Source organism: Halyomorpha halys, unplaced genomic scaffold (assembly GCF_000696795.3).
Source record: "Halyomorpha halys isolate HHAL.00 unplaced genomic scaffold, Hhal_1.1 Scaffold415.1, whole genome shotgun sequence".
Taxonomy (NCBI): domain Eukaryota; kingdom Metazoa; phylum Arthropoda; class Insecta; order Hemiptera; family Pentatomidae; genus Halyomorpha; species Halyomorpha halys.
This window is the reverse complement of record NW_027106189.1, coordinates 59766-84341: the sequence shown is the minus strand read 5'-3', so window position 1 is coordinate 84341 and position 24576 is coordinate 59766. Positions and strand designations below refer to the sequence as shown.

General features: G+C 33.3%; 2 protein-coding genes across 9 annotated transcripts in view; one reads left to right on the top strand and one right to left on the bottom strand.

Annotated features, from left to right (window-relative positions):
* LOC106682458 (uncharacterized) overlaps positions 1 to 3419 on the top strand; it is a 291824-nt gene extending 288405 nt beyond the window's left edge. For 7 of the 8 annotated variants that reach the window (XM_067053719.1, XM_067053721.1, XM_067053717.1 and 4 more), the window contains one exon: positions 866 to 3417. In XM_067053719.1, the coding sequence (XP_066909820.1) occupies positions 866 to 1552 (687 nt within the window). In that variant the 3' untranslated portion in view covers positions 1553 to 3417. Of the gene's footprint in view, positions 1 to 865 lie in introns of all 8 variants that reach the window. The other variant, XM_067053724.1, reaches the window with a different exon arrangement.
* A 6485-nt stretch (positions 3420 to 9904) lies between these two features.
* The window catches only part of LOC106682461 (dynein axonemal heavy chain 7), a gene marked incomplete at its 5' end in the record, with an annotated part of 70992 nt that continues 56320 nt past the window's right edge, over positions 9905 to 24576 (bottom strand). The window contains 3 exon segments of the mRNA XM_014423327.3: positions 9905 to 10271; positions 11131 to 11360; positions 19321 to 19629. Coding sequence (XP_014278813.3) covers positions 10013 to 10271; positions 11131 to 11360; positions 19321 to 19629 — 798 coding nt within the window.

Here is a 24576-nt window from a genome sequence, read left to right as displayed (position 1 = left end):
ACACTATCTTCCAAGAATAGTTTGTGATCAAGAATCAGGTTTCTCTCTTAGTTTCTAAACTCTAGGCCCTCCAAAGGCTAGTTCAGGACTTATTTTTTTAAAGAAAACAAATAGTCTATCCTGACAATTATCTTATGGGGTTCTAGTGATTTTGATTACCCTACAAATATCAGAGATCAATATTTTGTCTATTTTTAAGATAAAACTAAATCAGCTCAAATGAACTATCAAAAACAATTTGCATTGAAGAAGATAGCACTTAAATTTCCAGTATAGTCAAGCGAACTACTATAGATGTGTATTAACAAATTATCAAGAAATAGTAAAGCTATTTTTTTTAATATGAAAATGTTTTTGGCAATTTATTCTTTTTTATAAGTGTAGTTGCTTCATATGTTGAGTATTTCCCTGATCCTGAAGATTATAGCTAAGCTAATCTTCTATTAGATTCTAGATTATAGCTTCTATTCCCCTTGGAATCATGTAAGGTGCTGTTTAATGCACCCTCAATTTCTATAAAGTAAAATAATGTAGTATTCTCATTCATTAGAACAGTTTTTCTTTTTTTTTTTATTCAACCAAACAAAAAAAATGTGGGTAAAATAATTGATTCCCCAGTCTATTAGGGGCACACAGATCAAAATGTTGGGGAAATATTGCTAATATAACCCCTCTAAGAAGTTAAATAAATTACTTTTATATTGAAAATTGTAGATGAGAAATATATTTGTATTAGAAATAAAAAACTAGAATTTACCTAAACATTTGTTCTTAATAATTTTTGGTGAGATTAAAATAAAAATATTTCATGATTACTTTATTACTATTTCATAAACCAGATATATTTATCTATTCTCTGTTATAGGTTATACAACCCACACCAGAAATATCTCCTAGCGAATCTCAGAATTCTTTGTATAATTGCCAAATGCTTAAAGATGGACTAAATGTTCCAAGAATAGCCCCTTTAGCATCAATCAGTAGTTGTGGCTTGCCAAGTATTGAGCAGGATAATCACTCTGTTGGTTCAGATTCTGTATTTCTGGATGAAGAACTAGTAGATACAGAGGATGAAGTTGAAGAATTTTCAACTGACAGTGATGCAGAAAACATTGAATGTGATATACCGTCCATCGATCAAAAACACACAAACAGGAGTTCTAAAAGAACCACGGAACATTCAAGAGATAACAGGGTACCACTTCGTAGATTTTCAACACCGAATCCATGTCTTACAACTGGTGACAATCAGCTTGGACAGCTAGATAGTCAAGAAGATAATACATGTCCATCAACTTCCTTGTCTAGGATGGTTTCAGAAAGAAGAATAAGTCGTGTTACAAAAACATCAAGTGACAGTGATACTATTCATGCCAGTGGTGGTGATGAACAAACATGTGAGAAAAGTGATGATTCTATTTTTGTTCCTAGAGCTTATATGAGTGTTTCATGTGATCAGCTAGTAAAAATTTTGCAAGAACACTCATCAGAAGCTGAAGGAAGTAAAACTATTGTGGAACATTGTACTTGGTCACAAGAGACATTATTTTAGCAAACCAATCTGTCTTTTATGTTATTTTTAAATCAAGGATTATATTTTATATTCTATATTCTAATAGATAAAATTTATATTGTTTCATTATTCTCAACTATTATAATAATTATACACCAATAATAGGGTTAAGTTGTTGAATTTAAATTGTAAAATTTTATACAAAAATTTGTCTCCTGCGTTACGTAAATTAAATAATGTCTCAATGTGATAAAAATATTGACACTGTAAATTTATATTTTACTAACAACAGGTCAGAGCAAAGAGAATGTAATATTTTTGTGAGAAAAATGTAATGCATTTATAGTATGGAATTGGCCACTTTGTTTGCTTTATTTTTTATATATTGTTGTAAAAAAAGAAAGAACAAAAAAAACCTGTAGTACAAAAGGTCAGTAAGGTTTTCATCATTATCTTCATAAACAATATTGATATATTTGTTTGTATCCAGTTTACACATATATTTTGTATATGTTCTTCCCGACAACACAGTTTTACAGTTTATACATCTTTGTTTTTTTAAACAAAAACGTTTATTAAATATATAATACACCTTTAATAATGTCAATGATTAATGTAATGAACTGTTATTGAAATTCTAGCAAAATCCTTTATTTATATATCATAAAGATGACCGTAATACTCAGTTTTTACTTTATAACATTTGATTAAGTTGAAATAGTCTAAGCACTTTATTTTCATATTACTTTTTTCCTTATCATGATAAGATATTATGTAGTAAAAAGAAACTGTTTCGGTTGGTAACCAGCTACAAATACATTAATGTAATCTGAAAAAAATAGATTATAATAATTTTTTTATCCTTGCAGTCAATTATAGACTATCTTCCATAAATATTTAAAAGGCACTACCAAATACAGTTAACTGATTTCTTCCATAGCCTCAACAAGAAAATGTTTTACAGCAAAATTGTAAGTTATCGACGATATATATTGATTGAAATAGTATGTCTTTATATTTTAAATTATGATTATATGTGTATAGTTAACCAATGCTTAAAATATAAGTGTATAAGAGAACAATCAGTGTATCTTATTTAGTTGACTTTAAAAACCATGTATAAAAAATATATAAAGAGTAGGGTCTTTATACTAATACATATGGTTTTGAATTTTTTTATTTTTATATGACATTATTTCTAAAGTTCTTGGTATATAATGCATAAAATAATGTAACTTCAATGTAATACAGTAATGTGAAGTTGTTTGTTATTGAAAATGTGTTACTTAGAAGGGGTTAGCCCAATTATATAGTAAACTATATTGTATCAACAATTGTGTTCGTGAATATAGCAACTTTCATGGGAAACAGTTTAGACCCGTTATCTTACTGTCAGTATTCATACTGAACCACTAAATTTTAATATTAGATGTATGTTACCTTTTTTAAACTTTTCTTTAGTATAAATAATCATATATGTAACAATGGTTTAAAAAGGTATATCAGGTAAGACTTATACAAATTACGTAAACAAATATGTTGTAATATAGATGATGTAAAGTGTTGATTCTGTAACGAATTATTTTTATGCAAATCTTTACAAATGTTATTCAATTATGATAGTTAAAATTAATTTTGTGGACTTGACCTGATTATTTAAACAATTCCCTCAGTTCCTCTTGTTGTATATTATAGTAAATGCTATTATAAGTAAGATAATTGGAAAGTTATAATTCTTATAATCCCAATTTCTTTGGCTTTATGACTATTCAGATACTATGAATACCTAACAACTCATTTATTACAGTTATGCACATTTTTTAATCCTACAAACAGTAATGTAATGGTTTTAAGTGAATAATTGCAAAGTAACAAGAATTAACAAGTAAATCCCCATCATTCCTTACATAATACCTATTTTCACTAGTTTTTGGCTTTACTTTTTTTATGTTTCATCATTATGTATTTATTTTAAGTAACATTTTTTTTTCTTCCTAAATAAAATTCAAACCATCAAATTCTAAACTTGGAACAAAAATACTGACATTATTATTATTTACATCTAAACTATCAACAAAAATATCTTTATCTTACTAAAAAAAACAAACAATTTACAATCTGAAACTAGAAACTAAAATGCTGATGTTATTATTTCTATATAAACTATTTAAAAAACAGAATTATGAAAAACCCTCACAATAGCCAAACAAAAAGATAAATTAAAATTATGTGCCACTATTTTTGAGATTTATTTAGTTATACAATGGCTCTACAGCCCCTGCAAGGCTTTGGGTTCTGAGACTATCCTCGACCACTTGTTCCCACTGGCCTTTCTATCTCCTCACCTCCCAACCAGTGCAGGTCTGCCTCCATGTCACCAAGCCACCTTAGATATGGTCTTCCCTGCATTTATATTCCTTCCAGCAATTAATGTAGCCTTCTTGGTGGGCGATTCTCTGGCATCCTTTCCATATAGCTAAACCATCCAAATCCTACCATCTTTATGAAGACACAATTTCTACTGGCATGCTGATTTGAATAATGTGAAACAAAATCTTAGGTTCCCTACACAAGTTGTGAAGAGCTTCCTGAAAAATTTATATATACATAATTTTGAAATGTTTGAAAAGAAATTTACAACACATAAAAAATTGTTAAATTTTTTTTATTCATTCTTACTTACAACTGTATTTACATAAAAACACATTAAGTAAATTTGATGTAATATAAAAATGGAGTGATGCAGGCATGTAGAGAAACTACCCATTGGTAGCCCTTTTTTTTTTTTTTAGATCATTTTTTTTTTTTTATTTATTGATAAGTATTACAATCTGCCACAAATTTGTTGGGCAATAAGTAATAGTGATAACTGATTACATTCATACTAAAATAAAATAATATAAGAATAAAGATAAATGAAAAAAAAAATTATATAAAAATAAATACAATCTCTCTCTTAATATATACAAACAGAACGATAAAGAAAATAAACATAATCTATGTACATGGAAAAATAAATAAATAAAATAACCACTAGTCGCATTTACACTCTTATATACAATATTTACACTATCAACCTGAGGATCCTTGAGCCCACTCTATCCCCCATGTATGAGAGATAGAGGAGAGCTTTTTGAGATCTCAGCACATCCCTCTTGCGGTGTCACAGACCACACGCGGTAATGAGCCAGTGGAGGTTGAGAAAGTGTGCTAAAGCTGCAAACACTCAACTTGAGTGGAGAATCTGACGACTGTCAGAACTCCAATTGTCCATTTTTGTTTTACAATAAATCTTTTGGCCACTGCCATTTCAACCTTCGAGGTGGATTAGAGGGATGGGTAGAACTGGATAAGGATTAGGCTGATTAAAAAGATTTATATGGAATTTTGAGAATTTGGTTGGTATGAGGTCAAGGACAAAAGGGATATGAAGATCATGGTGTAGTATTCAGTTGGAAACGTAATAGGGTGCATTGACTATACTTCTAAGGATTTTGGATTGAAAGGATTGGATAAGTTTGATGTTCAGTTGCTTAGCTATTCCCTAAAGTTCAAGTCCGTTGGTCCAGATAGGTTTGAGTATAGTCTTATAAATTAGAATTTTGTTTTCTATTGAGAGAAGAGAGATCCTGCTCAGCAGTTGGTATAGTTGGCTGAATCGTCTGTTGAGATCTTCTCTTTTAAGTCTACTATGTTGGTTCCAGGTAAGTCTTTTGTCTATTATGAATCCAAGATATCGCCCTGTGTCGGATCTAGGTAGAGGAATATTATTAAAAGTAACAGGTGGACAGAAGCTGTGGCAGAGGGTGAAAGTCATATGGGTGCATTTCGATTCATTGACTTTTATCTGCCATTGGTTGCACCATTGCTCAATCCGGGTGAGGTGTGTTTGGAGATTGGACAGGGCTACTATTACAGGATCAGGATGGAAGGATAAGATGGCTGTATCATTGGCCAATCTTGCCAAAATTATGTCGGAATTGATGGGAATGTCAGCAGTGAAGAGGATGTACAGGACAGGACCTGAGACACTACCTTAGGGAACTCCTGTCTCGACCGGATAGATGTTTGAGTACTCAAAACCACTGCGTACTCGAAAGGAGCGATTTGAGAGGTAGAAGCAGAAGATAAGGTATAAGGTTTAAGTTAATATGGACTTCAGCTTGAAAAGCAATCCGGCATACCATACCCGATCAAAAGCTTGCGCTATGTCCAGAAAGCCACCCAAGTAGTATTGTTTCTTTTCAAGAACTGAAGAGATATAGTCAACGACTCTGAGGCCTTTTTGTACTGTGGAGTGCCTAGGGCGGAATCCAAATTGATGTGTGGGAAAACTGTGATTCCACAATGGAGAGGATACATTTTCTTTCAGAGGATTGGAAGTAAGCTAATAGGTCTATAGGAAGCAGGATTATTAGAAGGTTTTACTGGTTTTGGAAAGAGAATTATAATGGAGTGTTTCCATAGGACAGGAAAGTGGGTTGTCCTAAGGACCCAATTATAGAGATATTTAAGGAATGAATATTATAGCTTTGGGAGGAAGTTGGCGAAGAATTTGAGGAGTCAGAAGATCATATCCTGGAGATTAATGAGGAGTTAGCACCTTTGGTTGATATTTGACCTCAGAAGGAGTGACTGCTCTAGGAGGTAAGAAAAGTAGGATTGGTGACAATAAGTATTCCTCAATTGTTTCGGTTTGGTCAGGATGAAGTTCAAGATGAGGAATGAATGTGTGAGAAAGGTGAATGGCTAGTTCTTCGGCTTTATCTTTGTTGGATGCTGCCCATGTGCTAAAGCGGACAGGGTGCAAAATGTGTTTGAATTTCAGGATTCTTTTGGTCATGTTCCAGTGGGAATTGTCGTGAGTAGAAAGGGAAGAGAGGTAGGAATTGAAGGACTCAGATCAATGGTTGGACAATTCCCTCTAAACTAGTTTACAATAGTGGTTATATGAGTGATGATCAGAAGTGCGACAATCTAGTGCGTTGCCATAATGTTCTGTAGCACTTGGTTTGGATGAGGTCTTTGAGATATTGTGGTAGAGGATTTGATTTGAATTTATTTGGGACATTATAGAGTGAGGAGGCAAACCAGACCGCTTGTTTGGATAAAGTTTGTAAAGAAATGGACTGTGTCATCTAGATTTTCAGGGGTTTTTAGGGAAACTTTAAGATCGATTTTGTCTGTTACGATTCAGCAAAAGGAATTCCAGTTTACTGGGCCCCTTATGAATGAGCGTGGAGGTAATATAAGAAGTGGGGATATGGAGACAGTTAGGATTAGTGGACTATGGTTTGAAGGAAGGTTATAGAGGTGTGAAAGGAAGTGTTTAGAGGGCCAAAGCCTTTGTGTATAAAGAAGTCCAGGAGGTCAGGGTTATGGTTAGGATCAGTTGGCCAGTATGTAGGAGAGTTGGGACAAAGAATGTTGCATGAATGAGTATTGATTAGTTGTCTAATGGTAAGTCTAGTTTCAGTTATTAAAGCTACGTCAATATTTTTTTCATGCATAAGGCTGTTAGTTCGTTAATGTGATTTCGAACATCATTCACATTCCAAAGGAGAATAGAAATGGGTTTTATTGGTGATCTTTAAGGGTTTCTTGGTGGAGAGATAAGGTTAAGTACAATATTTGTAAGTAATGAGATAAGTGGAGTGATAAGGGATCTAAATTCGGATAGGAAAGAAGTGAAGAGGTTTGTGTGATCGGTTGCATTAGGAGGTGGAGGGATAAAGGGTATCTAATGATTAGACCTTTGAGTAGTGTATGTAGCTTGAGGAACAGAGGAATGAGGATGTTGGACTTGGGGTTGAGGATAATGGGATATAGGTTGCAATACCTATATCATTTCTGCGAAGGACACTCCCGGTTTAACAGTTCTTGAGGGTCTTCTAGGTGATCTGGTTGTCTCTTCCTGTCTCAGACCTGTCTGTTTTCTGGAAGTATATTATGATTTCCTTGTAAGTCTCCGCGGTCTTAGATATTAGCTTAGTTTCATTTGTTTTACTTTGATATATGAATTCACCATGGTTCATTACTCTATTTAGTTATTGACAAAAGAGTTGAAAATTGTTAATATTTTTGATAAATTCTGGTGGTGGCTTGGGTTCTCTAGGTGTCCATTTAGTTTCCATGTTTTCAACAGGTATATTAGATAGTACCTCATATGGATTTGGCATGAAGAAAGGAGATTCTTCAGTTGTGATTGGTTTAGAAGTGCTAGGTTGGGATTCCATTTCATCTATTGGGATACCTGGTGTAACAGGTGGAGTATTTCTAACGGATTTTCAAGCTTTTTGCTTAACTGGAGAATTTCTAGGTGTATTTCCTAGGCTACTGGATCTCTTGGTAGTGGAGTGGTATTTTTGCTCGACATTAACATGTGAAAATATCACATTTCATACTGCTGAGTCAAGATGAGAATATAGAGATAAAGAAAAAATCGTAAAATATTAGTTTACGTATTGAATAAGCGTAATGAAGGAGCGGCACAGAGTCCTCCCTTTAAGAGTGCCCAAGGGCAACCAAAGGCTGAGCTCTTATTAGTAATTATTGTCTATGGCTACCAGAAGTTTTAAGGAACTAACACTGTTCAATGAGGACATAAATAAGTGATTACTCACCTAGATTTTGCCCTCATACGAGCTTTATCACTTATTATTAAGCTGACACAGTTTTTCACCACTGTATTTATACTAGATCACTGTAAAATATGGACTATTGTGGGACACGAAGTAGCATATGAGCAACGCTAGCCAGCGTATGCTGGTGGCACTCATGTTGAAAAAATAGATAGCTTTCTCAGCAACAGCTTTCTGTTTTGTTCCATTCTAACAGAATTTTCAATAAACACTTAAAATTTTGTTAATAATAAAGGCATAAAAATAAGACAGTGATAATATTGGAAAAAATAATAATAATTATATATATTTTAAGGTATTTTTTATATTTTAAAATATTTATTTTTTTTTGTTTATGTTGTTTCTTTGCTGACTACACCCCCCGATCATCTTCTCCAATCAGTAATCTACGGTCCACTATCTACACCTCATTATAACTTGAAGTAATTTGTTTCAGAATCTGTTAATGAGGGAGATATGAAGACTATCGCCATGATTATGGCAGTAACAAAGACTATTACTATGAGCCGAAAATGTAGGTACACCTGTTAAGCTTGCATATGCTACTTTAATGGGAGAATCTTGATTGATAGGTATATGAGGTGCGGCTTCAACTTAAGCCCAGGCGTAACTCCACTTTAGAATGCTTGTTGTTTAAGAGTAGACTGTATATATGAAAATTAATTGAAAAGAAAACTGACATAAATTGAAGGGGAAAAAAATCTATCTAAATATTTACATGGTGGTAGAGAGCCAAAGAAAATATTTCTGGTTAGATTAGGTTAATAAATTTTGATTTGGGATCTTTGGAAATTGTAGTTATAGATAAAGTGATGTGGTAATAATGAAGATGAAGGTTGAAGTTGTACAAGAAAATTAGAGGTGAACTTACTCAGGCGGGTCTCTTTCCAGTATTCTTCTCTCATCTCTTATTCCTATCATCCCTAGCCAAGGTACCACTCCTTGAGTATCTACTCACACATGATGATAAGAATTAGCAATAAGAAAATGATGATGATTTCAACCCAGAAAAAAATAGCTCTCTCTTGCTCCCTAGTCTGCATCTTTCTGCCCACAAATGTTCCTGGGCAAGTAAGATTTTCCTATTGGCAACTAGGTGATACTAGTAATGCTTATGTTAAGGGTTATTTTTTTTTTTTCTGGATGACGAAACAATAGGTAACACAAAGCTTCACACAATCATCATTATTTACAGTCTCAGCATTTTTATAATTAAACACATGAGTGAATAATCTTTCTTAAGAATGAAGCTTCCAAATGCTTATCTTTGTCCAAAGACACTATCAGCCTAAGATTCTTTGTTAATAACATGATTTCTCAATATTTTGGATAGATAATAGCTTATTAAAACATATAATAATGATAGATAGATGAGTGTGATGAAGCAGCACCATAATATTCTTGAGTCAGAGATGGCACTGGTTCTAACATACTCTGGTGGAATTGAATTTTATTTATTTATTTATTTTTGGCCAGACCCACTGAATAAATCTATCTTTAATTAGAATTGTTTAGAACCTGTATGATAAGCTAACTGGGGCACATATGTGAGTTAATCACCAATAAGTAATCAACAAACATAGAATGATATTCCATGCATTAAGAATTTCATTTTAATTTAAATAACTATTATCTTGTTAGCATATTAATGTTAAGAAGATATTAACACCTATATTATCTAAGAATAAACTGACAAAATTTACTATATGAATATTTCTTTTATTATAATTTTTTTTGTTTGATTATTACCGACATTGTTCAATTTTACCCCATTTATTCTGATACTTTTACCTCATTTCAGTGTGATTTTACTATCAACTTTGGACATAATTTTATACTCAATTTTATATGTTATTACTTATTCATCTAACTGACACAAAGCTGCAACACCCCTCTTAATCCAATGTTGTGGTTCTTCTTGGGTTTCTAATAAGATTGGCAGGACATAGTTAGTTGAATGACCTGTTGTTGAGAGAGTCCCTTTTCTTTCAGATGTTTTATACAGGGGACATAAATATCTGTTGGCTTCAGCTAATTTAGTCCGTTTTATTGGTTTTATCCAAATCCTAGGTAGTTCATCAGATAGGATTTTGAAGTATGGTTCAGACAAACAATGGCTAAGACAGAAAATGTTTTTTAAATTATTAGCAGTTTTATATAAACAACAATAGAGAATTAGATGAAATTTAAGATTTAAATTCCTATATTAGCATTAATATACATTAGGAAAGAAATATTTTTTTAGAACTGAACCACTAAACTACACAGCATAAATAGTAGCTATAGTAGCAGATTCATAAATATAATCATTTAAAAAGTAACAACAAAAGGTCATGCATGAGAATGTAGAATGAGGCAGAACTTGTAGAACAGCTTAGTAAAACTAGTGCATGGTTAACTTTGTTTTCTCATTTTTTGAAATTTTTTTCAGAAATTATTTTTTTGATAAAAAATTCATGAGACTTTCAAAATCAAACAATTCCTCAATTCAGTTTAAAACACCCTGGTCAAGGGACTTGAAGAGGTTGGACTAAAAGAAAAATTAAAAAATGGGACAGAAGTTTTTCCTTCTCAATCAGTGCACATTACATATAATATACAAATAACATACAAATTCACTCCATTACTTGAAGAATACAATTTTTTTTTTTCTGATTGGAGTAAATTTCAGCACATTTTTTTAACCTGATTTATTGAAAAATAAGATCCATAAATTTGATTAAAAAGTTTGGAATCTCTTGTTTATTAATTGAGAAAGAGATTAGCTAAAAATGAAGCTGAAATAAAGCTAATACCAATGGCAGCCAAGATAGTAAGTTTTTAATAAAATCTCAAATTTAGTTATTGCTATTCAGAACAGTTTTTGGAAGTAGATCTTTCTATCCAGTATCTATCCATTATTTATCTCTTGTCAATTTATAAACTGTAAAAATATAGATTGAAGTAATGAAGTAACATAACACTGCATTAACTTACTCTTCTTTGTTCCATCTAGCTCCTACAACATATATCCCATATACAATAACACCATCATCAGGTGGACCCTGCTGTTCATCATTTTTCAATACAGAAAAGTCAAATGTTATTAGATCAATGGGAATTTTATATTTTCGAGCAAAATTCTGCATTGCACCCGTTAAAAAAGCCTGGGTGAAGAAAAATCCTGGTAACCAGAAACTCTCAGGTTTACCCTCTTGGTACCATTTCTGTAAAAAGGTAAAAGGGTTAAAAGGTACAGCGATTAAACATTTATTACTAGTAAGAAGGAACAAGATAACTTAAAGGGTGAAGTAATGGTTCTTCATTTAAATACTTTATGCATGCATATGCATATAACCTTCAAATTTACCATGATTTTCCATATAATTCAGGTTGTTGAATAAGTACTGAAAGTAGTACATAACTCAGGAGGAGGATATTTAATGAAGACTTTCAGTAATACTAGTTTTAGATTGAAATCAGAAGACCCTTCTGGGTGACACAGCCTCCATAAGATGGTAATAGACCCTTTAATGGAATGAAGGAAAAAACCTGGTTATTTTAAAAAATATGTAATACTGAACACATCATTTCCTCATGTAAACCCTTGGTCATGAAAAAGTAGTTTTAACTAATGAGTTGTTTTGGTTCAGAAGAAAGTTTAGACACTAAGTAAGTATTACCATCTAAAAACAAAACCTCTTCAACTTTGTTACCAACAACAGATAATCATCCTCAGTAAAGTTGAAGATAAATCTTATGAAGCTATTTATAAGTTTCTTTAGCCTCATCTCAACCCCAACAAATAGCCCTCCCATAGCCAACTAGGCAACTATAGCTGAAGTAAAGGAAAATAAGACCAGATACATATTAATGTTGGATACATATCAGTTCATCTCTCACACAGTTAATTTTTCAGCAGTGGAATAGTTGAACTTGTAAGTGAAAAACACCATAAACCGTAACATTGCCAATACCGTTTACAGTGGCTAATAAACACAGTGAGTATTCACATGTTTCTTAACTCTCTATTGAAGTATAAACATCTAATAACCAGAGGTAGATGAGAGGACATATTAGCTATTACTGCTATAATTACGCAATGGCCACAGCTCGGAGAAGGACTGTGTCACTATGTCATTTTCAAGCATACATATATATACACAATTTTTTTAAAATATGTCTTATTCCCTTTTTTCATTTTTGCCGCATAATTTCAAGAAATTGTCAAGTACAGCTGTAATAAGACAGTACACAGGGTATTTATCATATGTCTGCATTATTCTACATCAATATATGCTATAAAAAAAAGAACTGACGGCCATGAGATTCAATATTCTCCAAATAGTTAATGTATATATAAAAAATAGAGAGCAGCTGTTTGCATTGAGTAATATTGCCTTAGTACTATTCTTTTTTTATGCAATGCAATCATTAGAGTTGGAGAAATTTCTAAAATCATTCTCCTATATCAGACCAGTATAGTTGTAGAAAAGCCTATATTAAGTGAGTAATTGTCCCGCCAAAAACTTTCATGTTTGTGGCTACTCAAATCACTATAACTACAGGTTAATAAATCTCTCAATGCATTTTTTCAATCTGCCACAGTAAACAGGCTATTAAGCCATTTTCTCTCTCGCCACCCAATATAAGTTGATCGCTGAAGGCAATTATCCAAAAATAAGTTAATTAATTAATTATATATTGAGTCCTAAAAAAAACTATTATGATTGGATTCTTTTCCAAAGGCTTTTTGTGTGTTTACCAGTTTACCAATTAAATACCTTTATATTTAAAAAAAGTTGTTACAATTAATTATATAATATAATAAGGGGTGGTATATTAGGTTATATAATAGTATATAAACTACATAAAGAGACTAAGTATTTATTTACAACTTATTGCTATGATTAAAATGATTGTAATGATTCAGATAAATGGTTGCCATAAAATATAGATTATTACTTATTGTTTAGTTTATACTTATAGCTGCTGATTCATGCCATGGGATGTAGTTCCGTAGGTGTCGTCTTGTTCATAAGGGATGTCCACAGGTCTCATGGCCCTTCTTATGACTTCATCTGGTCAAAGTGCATCTTGCCTCTCTTCGCTCTTGTTTGTTCTGCTCCTCTCTCGTCTAAGTCTTCCTCTTCACTGTCCTTTTTCCTGGGCTAGTTGTCCTGTCCCTTTTCTCCCAGTTCACTTTTGGGGCATTACCTTATTTTTGAATCTAATTTCTCATTGGCCCTAGGTGAAAGAACACTCCCTAAGTAGGCGTTTCCCCCAGGCCCGAGTGGGAAAGTTTGACATGTTCAGGAAGGTCCTGCACCTGCTTAATTGGATTCTAATTCTACGTCAAAAACTGTTATTTTGTTGTAACACTTAAGTATTGGTAGATCTAATAAGGGAATGTAGCAAAACTAAACACAGATGTGTATATATCCAGGGATGCAGTAAAAGGTTCCTCGAAAGGCTCCTACCTGAACAGGTATAGGGACAGATGGCAAAAAACCTTAATAAACGACATATTGTTGTAATAATGGCTAATACCTCGATACATAGCACTCTGTGTTAAAAATAATTTTGAGCTTGGAGTTTTCAGGGCCTATAGAAAAGGGCCCTTTTCATTACGGTTAGATGCTGTATATGTATGCTGTTATCATATTCATTGGCCTGTTGTGGAGAGAATTGTTGTTCGTTGATGTGGACACAGCAATACATCTGTAATCCAAAATATAGCCTTTCCAGGTCAATTTAAACCTGTTTCAAGTCAAGTGTAACCTTTTCTATTTCAAATATAACTTTTTCCATTTTGATCAAAACTTTTTCCACTTCAATTGCAATCTTTTCCATTACAAGTGCAACCTTTTTCAATTCGATTGTAATTTTTTCATCTCAAATGAAACTTTTTTTTATTTCAGTTGTAACAAAACCAAACATGAATTAATTCATGAAAATTATATCTTATTTCATTTATTATTTAAAAATAATTATGTTAATTTCAATAATGATTTCAGCATATTCATCCAACGTTTATTCAATAATCTATAAAGTGCTAATTTCAACCCAATATAAAATTAAGGACAGCAAAAAGTTAAAGTTGTTCATTTATTTTTATATGCTTATCAATATAATTATATATTTTTATTTTTTGAAAGGGGAAGGTGCATTTTATTAATTTAGTTTGATTAGGTTTTTACAGTTACATCAACATTTTGTTCGATTGAGCATGATGCATTAATTATTAATTTGGCAGAATTCTTCAGTATAGATATCATTCATTAGGTTTTCAAGAATCATATTTTTAAAATTTACTTTAGTATTTATGATCGAGCAGGTGCATTTGAATTTATTGTTACTTTTGGAGTTTTCTTCTATATGGAAGCTATTTATTAGGTTTTTGGGCATCCTGTTTCTATTTTTTGGACTGAAGTTTTGATTGTGCAAGCACATTTGGATTTATTATAACTTTTGTAGTTATCTTGGATACAGGGATTGTTTATTAGGTTTTGAGAGTCCTAATTAAGTTTTTTGTATCTTTTATATTTGTTTATAGATTTTTTACAGCACATGCACATTTTATACTTGTTGCATTTGTAGTTTTCTTTGAAATAGGATTTATTTGGTCATAATTTCTAGAATTAGGTTTTCAGCAGTCCTATTTCAGTTTTTTTAATTGAATTTCTGATTCCACAAGCGCATTTCGATTTACTATTTCTTTTAAATTTTTCTTCATTATTGGGATTATTGTGTTTTTAAATGTTATGATTCCTTTTTTTTTCTTTATAAGATTTTTGATGGAACATGCATATTCCAAATTACTATTATGGTTGAAATTTTTTTCTGTAAGGACATCAAATATATAATAATATGTTTGATACTTATTATTATATAAACTTATTATCCAACATTAAAAACCAAATTCTTATGGAAAAAATGTTACCTGTAATGGTAATTCCGCATATGAATGCTAATTCATGAATATAATTTTTAAAAACACCTTCGGAACCCAAGAAAACCTAATAATGTACCTTATTTAAAAAAAAACTGAAACAGCAACAATGACTGGAAATGCTCATGAGCCATCAAAAATTCTAATGAAAATTTGGAAAAAGAGTTATCATAAAATGATAAAAAATACTTACACCATGAAAAATTTCAACTGTAATTTTTTTTTTAAATGCCCATTCTTGATTTAAAATGTGATTCAAAAATTAGAATCAGGAAACCTGAAAACATATGAAATAGCCTCCAAATCGAAGAAAACTCCACAAGTAACAATATATCCATATCCGCTTGGTAAGCCATAAATACTCCAGTAAATTTTAAAAATAGGATTCTCGAAAACCTAATGATTGGAACCTGTAATAAAGAATACTGCCTAACTAATAATTAATTTATCATGCTCGATCGAACAAAGTGTTGATGTAACTTTAAAAACCCAATCAAAGATTTTTAATTAAATCGATAAAATGCAATTTCCCCCTTCAAAAATAAAAAATATAATTATATTAATAAACATATAAAAATAAATAAACAACTTAAACTTTTTCTTTTTTTATAACTTTACATATAGTTGAAATCAGTACTTAATATAGATAATCGAATAAATGTTGGCTGAATATGCTAAAATTATTCAAAAATCATTATTGAAATTACCATAATTATTTTTAAATAATAAGTTAAATAAAATATAATTTTTATGAATAGATTCAGGTCTGGTTTTGTTACAACTGAAATAAAAAAAGTTTTATTTGAAATGAATAGTTACAATTGAACTAGAAATCATTACAGTTGAAATGGAAAAGATTTCAATTGAAGTTGAAAAAGTTTTGATTGAAATGGAAAAAGTTATGACTTAAATGGAAGAAATTATGTTTGAAATATAAATGGTTACTCTTAACATGGAAAAGGTTTCCATTGACTTGGAAATACCATAAGTAGCAAGTGCTGGTAGTGTATACACTATAACATTATTTAAGGGTATCTAACAATAAATGGTGCAAAATTTAAAAAAAAACCTTAAAATCAAGGATGCAGGCTGCTTCTATATTGTAATATACACTTGTATGAGTAAACAGTTATTTTATATATATAAATTATTTTTATTATGTTTTATGTTATATATCATTGTTTATTTATATGTATATACATATATTTATACATATATATTTATTGTTTATTTGTTGTATTAAACCAAAAAAGCAAGCTAACCAATTTTGTTTAGTTAAATATGGAATGGAAAAGATCATGATTCAAAACAAAGAAGATGGCAGCGCGTGTCCTCACGAAGTCCGTTGAATCACAGCCATGTTGAGCAGATTCAAACATTTTAAACTTTATTTATGTTCCCATCATAATTGAAAACTACTATTTTAAGAAAAAATAGAAGTCAAGAATAAGTATTAAAGAAAAATATTCCTAAAGAAAATCAAATGCAAAAACTGTTGTGCTACAATCGATGTTTACATAGAACACCTAGAGACAGGACGTTTGGTTTCGTGATCATTCGTTGTTTAGGCGGAAGAGGGACGAGAGCTCCTGGATGCAGGAGGGCCTGAACATCCTTTGTCTCTCTCAGTGGGACATCTTGGAAAAGAAGACATCAAAAGAGTCATCCGAGAAGAATACAATTTCTTTCTTTGGATCGCTGAGAGTTTTGTTTGTGTGTTGAAAACTGTTAGAGAACCAAATGCTTTGTTGAAAGACAGTGTTAGTTTGTGAAATAGAAGTAATAAAAAACCATCATTCATCATAGAAGAGCATAAATTGGTTAGTGTTGCTCAACATATAATTAAGTAAAAGTGTAATCTAAGTGTCTGTTCTGATTGCCTAAAAACCCGCCCTGAAGTTAAAAGTCTAAAATGTTAATTACAATATTAAAGCTTTTATGAATGGAATATGGTCCGGGTGCGGTCAAAAAAACTCAAATAGTAAATGGTATACTATTTTTATTGAGCCAACGTTTTGCCCCACGTTGGAGAGCTGCCAGCATTTCATCAGAGCTGTTTTGATGGAAGTCAAAGTCAGAGTGACAAGCTTTTAATTTGAACCCAAGCTATACTCAAGATATAAGAAAAAGTAAAAACTATCAATTTTCCTTTTTATTTACTTAAAATAATTTTTGAATATTACAATATAGAATAGGACATCTAGGCCACTTTTAATAGTAAAAAAACTCCCCAGAATTGTAAATTTAAGAGAACTTGATGCTCAAATGATAGGCATAAAACCTACAGTGCCCTAACAATGCACTGGCCAGTCTCTGCAAGCAGTTCACTGTTAGTTCTTCTCCTCCATGTGTTGAGGATCTGATCCCAGATCGACCTGTAATTCTAAATTGAACTTTCTGTTCAAATCTCTCGATTCTGCTTTTTAGGGTACCTGTTAGAGCCCAGGTCTCGCAGTTGTATATCAGAGCTGGCTTTATTATGGCATTGTACACCCTTAGCTTCAGATTTTTAGTGATTTTAAGAATTTCAGAATTCTTAACAATGAGAAGGAGGATCTATATTCGTGCTTGTTATATGCTGGTCAATGTCAGTCTTTGATCATATAGTTATCAAAATGTAGTTGTTTATTGAAAAAATTGTATTTGACTAGAAACAATAATGGTCTTTCATCCCTTTTACTATTGTAGATTGTTTAAATGATCAGTATGCTGTTTATAAGCAGCTCAACAAAGTTCATCCCCTTTTCCTAGACCTGTTCTGACTTGAAAGGCTTCAGATAATTCTCCTTATATCAGGACTATGCATTTAGGATCATTTGTACACACTTTTGTCAGTCTTATCAACTTCCTGAGAATTCTCATCTCAATCATGATCTTCCAAAAACAGTTTCTGTCCATGGAATCATAGGTTGCTTTGAAATCGATAAATAAGGTATACACATCCTGATCTACTTCCCATTGTTTTCTGAGTATCTGTTTCAGGATGAAGATCTGGTCTAGTATACTCTTTCCTCTCCTGAACCCAACTTGGTGGTCACCTATTATATTCTCATAACACCGAGATATCCAATTTAACATGACATTGATTATTAGGACACCATAAGAAGTGCTGTGTCTCTGTAATTGTTCCACTAATATCCGGAGCCCTTCATTAGGATAGGACAGATTAGGAGGCCTGTTTTCCAGGCCTCCTTATTTGAAATCAGAGTGAATTTTAGATTCTCAATTACAGCAGCATGAGATTAAAATTTAGAATGCCATAAGTTTTATTAGTCAGATCTATCAATAGTGTTTCAAAAGATACTTTGTACTTCAATTTCGAATAGATGAGATCTTACTTCATTTACTTTTACTTCAAGGGGATCTATTATAAATGCCAGAATTTCAATCACTTGCCCAACTTTTTTTAAATTTCTTAAGAAGGAGCAGGAATTTTATTCAATAAATTAAGTTAAACAATTCCTTGAGGGATCATTCAGAGAAATATCTTCAGTATAAAGGGGGATCGAGAATAAGATCATAAATGGGAAAAAAGATAATTAGTCTACCAAATGGTGAACTGTGGAAGGTTCTCTCACAACAAAAAAATAATGCACTATACTTTCCTCATAGGTACAACTTTACAGTGACAAAAGATATGCAAATAACCTATTGGTTCTAGAGATGGATTATAGGAAAAAGAGGCTGTGACATATCCAGTTTGCAGAGGATTTCAAATGGAGGTATAAGAAATAGGATAAGAGCAGAAGGAAATATTCTGAATAATATTAGTGAATGAAGATTGATGTGGTTTGTACATAACATACAAATGGAAGAAATATTTTCATAATGTGGAGTAAATGGGATGGATTTACTTAAGATTACCATAGAAAACAAAGAAAATTAGAAAAACATCCCAATTTATGCAATTGCTCCCAGATATGAACTTATCTCAACTTACCTTAATTATAATAAAATGAATATTAATAACTTTTCTTGAAACAAAAAATATTTTTTTAAAAAAGTTTTTCAGCCCAGTCATACATACATAAATATGCTTGAAGGTACCTATTAAGAATTAAATAGTTAATCTAATTAATGATGTGTCCTAATTTATCAATTTTTCACAGTAACAATAGCACTGCTAACAGGCACATGGAACTTTAGTGAATTGTATAAGGTATAAAAAGTAAATAAAAAATTAGTGGCGAAATGGTGATACCTCATAACCATGATATTTTAATTGTTATATTTACCTCCAAAAAATCTAAACGTCTTATGAAATCTGTAATGTATGATCCAAGAGGTTTCAAGCTGGGATAAGATACTTTCGCCCACTGAGCAGGAATTTTCGATGTTAACAAAGAACCAGCAACTGATTCTAGCTCTGCTGTCATCACAATTTCTCCTTTAAGGGCTTTCAAGAGACTGTAAAGAGTTCTCTTTATACAGTCAAGGAGTCTATTAAATTTATCCATTTCTTGGACCAAAACAGTATTCATTGACTCTGAGTACACTGTTGGGTATGCTTTCATGGCCAATTCAACATCATACCGTTTTGGTAACTGAAAACAAACATGATTGTTACAATTTTATATTAGATGATTATTTAATAACATAGAACCTCATTGTAAGGTTACTGTAATAAGGCAATTTTTGGGTTAACAGGTCATTAATATATCTACTAGTACATAACTAGACTTAATTCAATCAGCTTTTAGCAACTTGTCACAATTATAGCTTCAAGTAAGTCTATTAAAATTCAATTCTGCTATAATAATTGTTCATGGTAGAGAAATAAACAATCACATTATTTAAAACAGTTACATTTTTTTTTCATATAATTTAGCTAGGGCAATATTTGATCTTGTGTTTTGGAAATTCATGTAGATAAAAAATCTGATCAGAGTGACCCTGGAAACTTAAAAAAAAACTTAATATAAGATTATTAAAGAGATATCATAAAATCTTCATAAAATTTATAGGACAAATATTTATTTTAACTGCTTTGAACAATAATACCCATATAAGGAATTGAGGTTTACATAGTCATATACACTTTGCTATTTATGCTTTATATATATATATATATATATATATATATATAAGTTAAGTATCGGCAAAAGCAAAATGTCAAAAAAAGAGAAGAAGGAATAAGATCTTACATGCTTGAACTGCTGTAACATACTGGCTTTATTGGGTTTAGAATATCTTTATATATACACTTGATCAGCTGATCTACTCAGTCAGCTGACATCGAAGTACCAGCTGACTGTAATTCCCCCCCACTAGTTTACGAACAATCCTCGTAAACTTATTCTGTACAATATAACATATATAGAAAAAATATGGAAAACTATTTACAATAAAGAAAAATCCCTATACCAATACCACAGTACAAAAAACTCACAAGAAGACCAAAAGTAAACACTATATACACGAATTAAACTTAGAAATAAAGAAAAAGATTCCTGGTACAATAAAATGAACAACATGAAATAAAAAAAATACAAAAGTCACAAATAAACTAAAACAAAACATTAAAAAATTAAATAAATAACTACATTTCAAGTGGAGGTGATATGAGAACACTTCAGTCTTTATATTATCATTGCCGGAAGTTTTAACTGTTCAATATGGACAGTTATCCTCTTTTTAGGTTCTCGGATACTCTCTATCATAACTATATTATTCTCCCTAATGATTATCACCCTGAATGGGCCCTCGTATCTCTGTATCTCCTTAACCCTGTTAGAACCCAACTTTCTATAAACGATTGTTTCAATTTTGATCGTTCCCATCCTGTCCGTGACCTTTAGATTTTCCTGCGCCACCCTCCTGGTTTTTTCCTTTTCGATTCTTCCCGGTGCTTTCTCTCATAACTTTCTTCGAGCAATGTGGTTATTAAGTATTTCCTCCCCGTCAGCTGTCGTGCTCTTATAGTCCCACCGGTGTCCGTGAAGCCCAAAGAGGACCTCAAATGGCAAAAACCCTGTAACTGCTTATGGAATATGCGTATGGAATGAGTATAAGCTGCAATCACCTTAGGCATAGCCACGTCTGGTTCTAGTCCCTGGTCGACCTGATATAATCGAAGATGGTCACTCAACGTTGCCATGAAGCCGCTCTATGCCTCCTCTACTCTGGGGGTCCCCTAGTGTGTTAAGATGCCATATTACGTCAAGGTTCTTCATTTCCTACCGAATCATGGCATTGTCAAATTCTCAGCCAGAATCTGATGAGATGCGCTCCGGAACTCCATAGAATTGAAACCACAAGCGGAGAGCTGCCAACACTGCTTCCGAAGACCTGTCCTGCACCTGGTGCGCCATTGCTGCCTTACTGAAGAGGTCAATCATGGTCACCCATTTGTACCCCTTCCATGTAAATGTGTCTATTTGTAAATCTTTCAGCGGTGCATCTGTAGTAGGTGTCTTCTCCTGTCTTCCTTTAGGTGGATGTCTGTCGTACTTAGTGCGTAAACAAACCTCGGAGCTTCCTACAATCTTCAATATAGTCTTCCTCATCCCCCACCAAAAGTATCTTCTCTTTAAGGCCTGCATAGTCTCAGGGATTCCACGGTGATTAGTCTTACTCTGATGATACGCTAGAGTGATTTCTCGTTATTGTTCTTCTCCCAAACGGTTTCATTCCCAACATACAGGTGATACTTTTCTCCAGGTCTCAAAGCATTATTCAACGCTCTACGGATCTGGTCGTTTTTCACGCCTGGCTGTGTCCAGATCATCGTTATTTTACTTCTCCCGTACTCACTATATTTAATTTTTGTCAATCCGGTGGTTTTCGTCTTCCAAATAATTTGTCTGATCTTGTCGTTAATTATTTCATCTATTTTTTCCATGTCTCCAGGTCTTTCTTCTGCCGAACTCTCATTATTCGACGATTCTTCCCTATCATCTTCTTCTGCTCCATCCTGTTCTTCCTCTCTAGGCGTCCAATCATGCAGAAACTGTCTCATCACACTGGACGTTTCCCCAGCCTCCTCCTCTACTGCATTTACTGTTATTGCTCGTGACAACCAATCAGCTACTACATTTTCTTTTCCTGGTTTATATATGATTTCCATATTATACTGTCCGAGAAGCTCCTTCCAACGTGTAATCCTGGCAGAAGACTCATTCAACTTTCAAGTGGGAATAGATTAGAATAACAAAATTAATAAGATAAATGACATGAGAACAAAACAAAATAATTATACAATAAAACTCACATTTTCATAAAATTTTTAACTTACAACTATTCCAAACATAAAAATATGCAAAGAATGAAAAAAAAATCATATATAATTTATCTCATTAGTGATGATCGGAGGACACTTCCACCCCTGGAGATGAAACTGCTGCAGGGAGTTTTAATTGTTCAATGTGAACCGTTCCCCGCTTCCTCGGTTTTGTCAAGCTTTCAATGATGACAATTTTATGTTCGCTAATTACTGTGACCTTGAATGATCCCTAGTAGCGCTGAACCTCTTTTCCCCTATTGGAGTCTAATATTCGATAAACAATCATCCCGAGTTTTATAGCTTTTGTCATGTTCCTGACATTCAAATTCTGCCATGCTACATGTTTACACTTTTCCCTCTCAATCCTTCCTTTTACTTTGGTCCATATTTTCCTCAACGCCACGCCGTTATTGAAGGTATCCTCTTCTCCGGTCATTGTACCTTTGTAATCTCGCTGCCATGCGTGTAGCCCAAAGAGTGTCTCGAATGGGGCAAACCCCATGACTGTGTGAATTGTGTGATTGTAGGCTGCAATTGCTCGAGTCATTACTTCGTCAGGTTCCAACCTCTTCTCTACTCGATATACCCATAAATGATCATGAATTAAGATGCCATGTCACCTCCAGTATTCTCATTTCTTCCCGGATGGCCGCATTATCGAACTCTCTTCCATTGTTGGATGAAATTCTATCAGGGACTTCATAAAATTGAAACCAGGTTTGTAGAGCTGTTAGCACTGCCTCCACAGATTTATCCCACACAGGGTAGGCCATGGCCACCTTGCTGAATAGGTTGATTACTGTTATCCATCGACACCATTTCCACGTGAAAGAATCTACCTGCAGGTCGCTCAGAGGTACCTCCATTGTCGGTGTTTCTTCTAGCCTAGCTCGGGGTGGATGCTGATCATACTTCATGGCAAAGTGTGCAACTCCCAATGGTCTTCTGTATGGTGTGCTTCATCCCCCACCAAAAGTATTTACGCCGCAATGCCTGGAGTTTTTCATTTAGCCCTTGGTGGTTGGTTTTACCTTGGCGGTAGGCGAGCGTTACTATCTTCTGCCGTTCCACTTCTTGGATGGTTCCAACCATCAGCGTGAATCGGATAAATGATCGGTCCACTCCAATCTGTTTGGTCTGCCATAATCTGCATATCTTATCCTAGACTACTGTGTTTCCCATGTATAGATGGTGTGTCTTTCTAGTTTTAGACGCGTCTCTCAGCATTTTGCAGATTTGATCCTCCCTGATGCCTGGTTCTGACTAGATGGTGGTTATTTTACTCTTGCAGTATTTACAATGTTTCACCTTTGTTGAACCAGAGGTCTTCGTCTTCCAGATAATTTGGTTCCTGTTTTCATTCATTATTTTCTCCAGTTCCTCCATCTCCACTGATCTTCCCTCGATTCCCTTCTCATCGACAGATGATTCTTCTCTGGCGTCTTGTTCTTCCTCCCCCAGGGTCCACTCACGCAGAAACTGTCTTCCTACCGATAAAGAGCCTCCCTCATCATCTTCAATTACATTTACTGTTATTGCCCTCGAGAGCCAGTCTGCCACCACATTTTCTTTTCCGGGTTTGTAAATAATTTCCATATTGTACTAGCTACGAAGTTCTTTCCACCTCACGATCCTCGCGAATGACTCCTTTAACTTTCCAAGCCACTCCAAAGGGCGATGATCTGTATTAACCCGGAACCACCTTCCAAACACATAAGGTCAAAAGTGCATCTGCGGTAGGTGTCTCTTCTTGTCTGCCTTTTGGTGGATATCTTTCATATTTTGTGCGTTGACAAACTTCGCAGTTTCCTACAACTTCTGTGATAGTCTTCTTCATCCCCCACCAAAAGTATCTTCTCTTTAACGCTTGCATGGTCTCCGAGATTCCGCGATGATTAGTTTTGCCCTGATGATACGCGACAGTCACTTCACTCTGGCGTTCGTCCTCCCGAACGGTTTCCACCATCAGCTTGCATCGGGTGAATGTCCTGTCCATTCCTATGCGCTCATCACACCATAGCCGCTTAATCTTCTCCCAAATGGTTTCATTTCCCACGTGTACCTGTAGGTGACACTTTTTTCCAGGCTTAGAGGCATTATTCAAGGTTCTACATATCTGGTCATTCTTCACGCCTAGCTGTGACCAAATCGTCGTGATATTGCTCCTCCCATAATTACTGCACTCAACTTTGAGCAATCCAGTGGTCCTCGTCTTCCATACAATCTGCCCCCTCTTGTCGTTTATTATGTCCTCCAGTTCCTCCATATC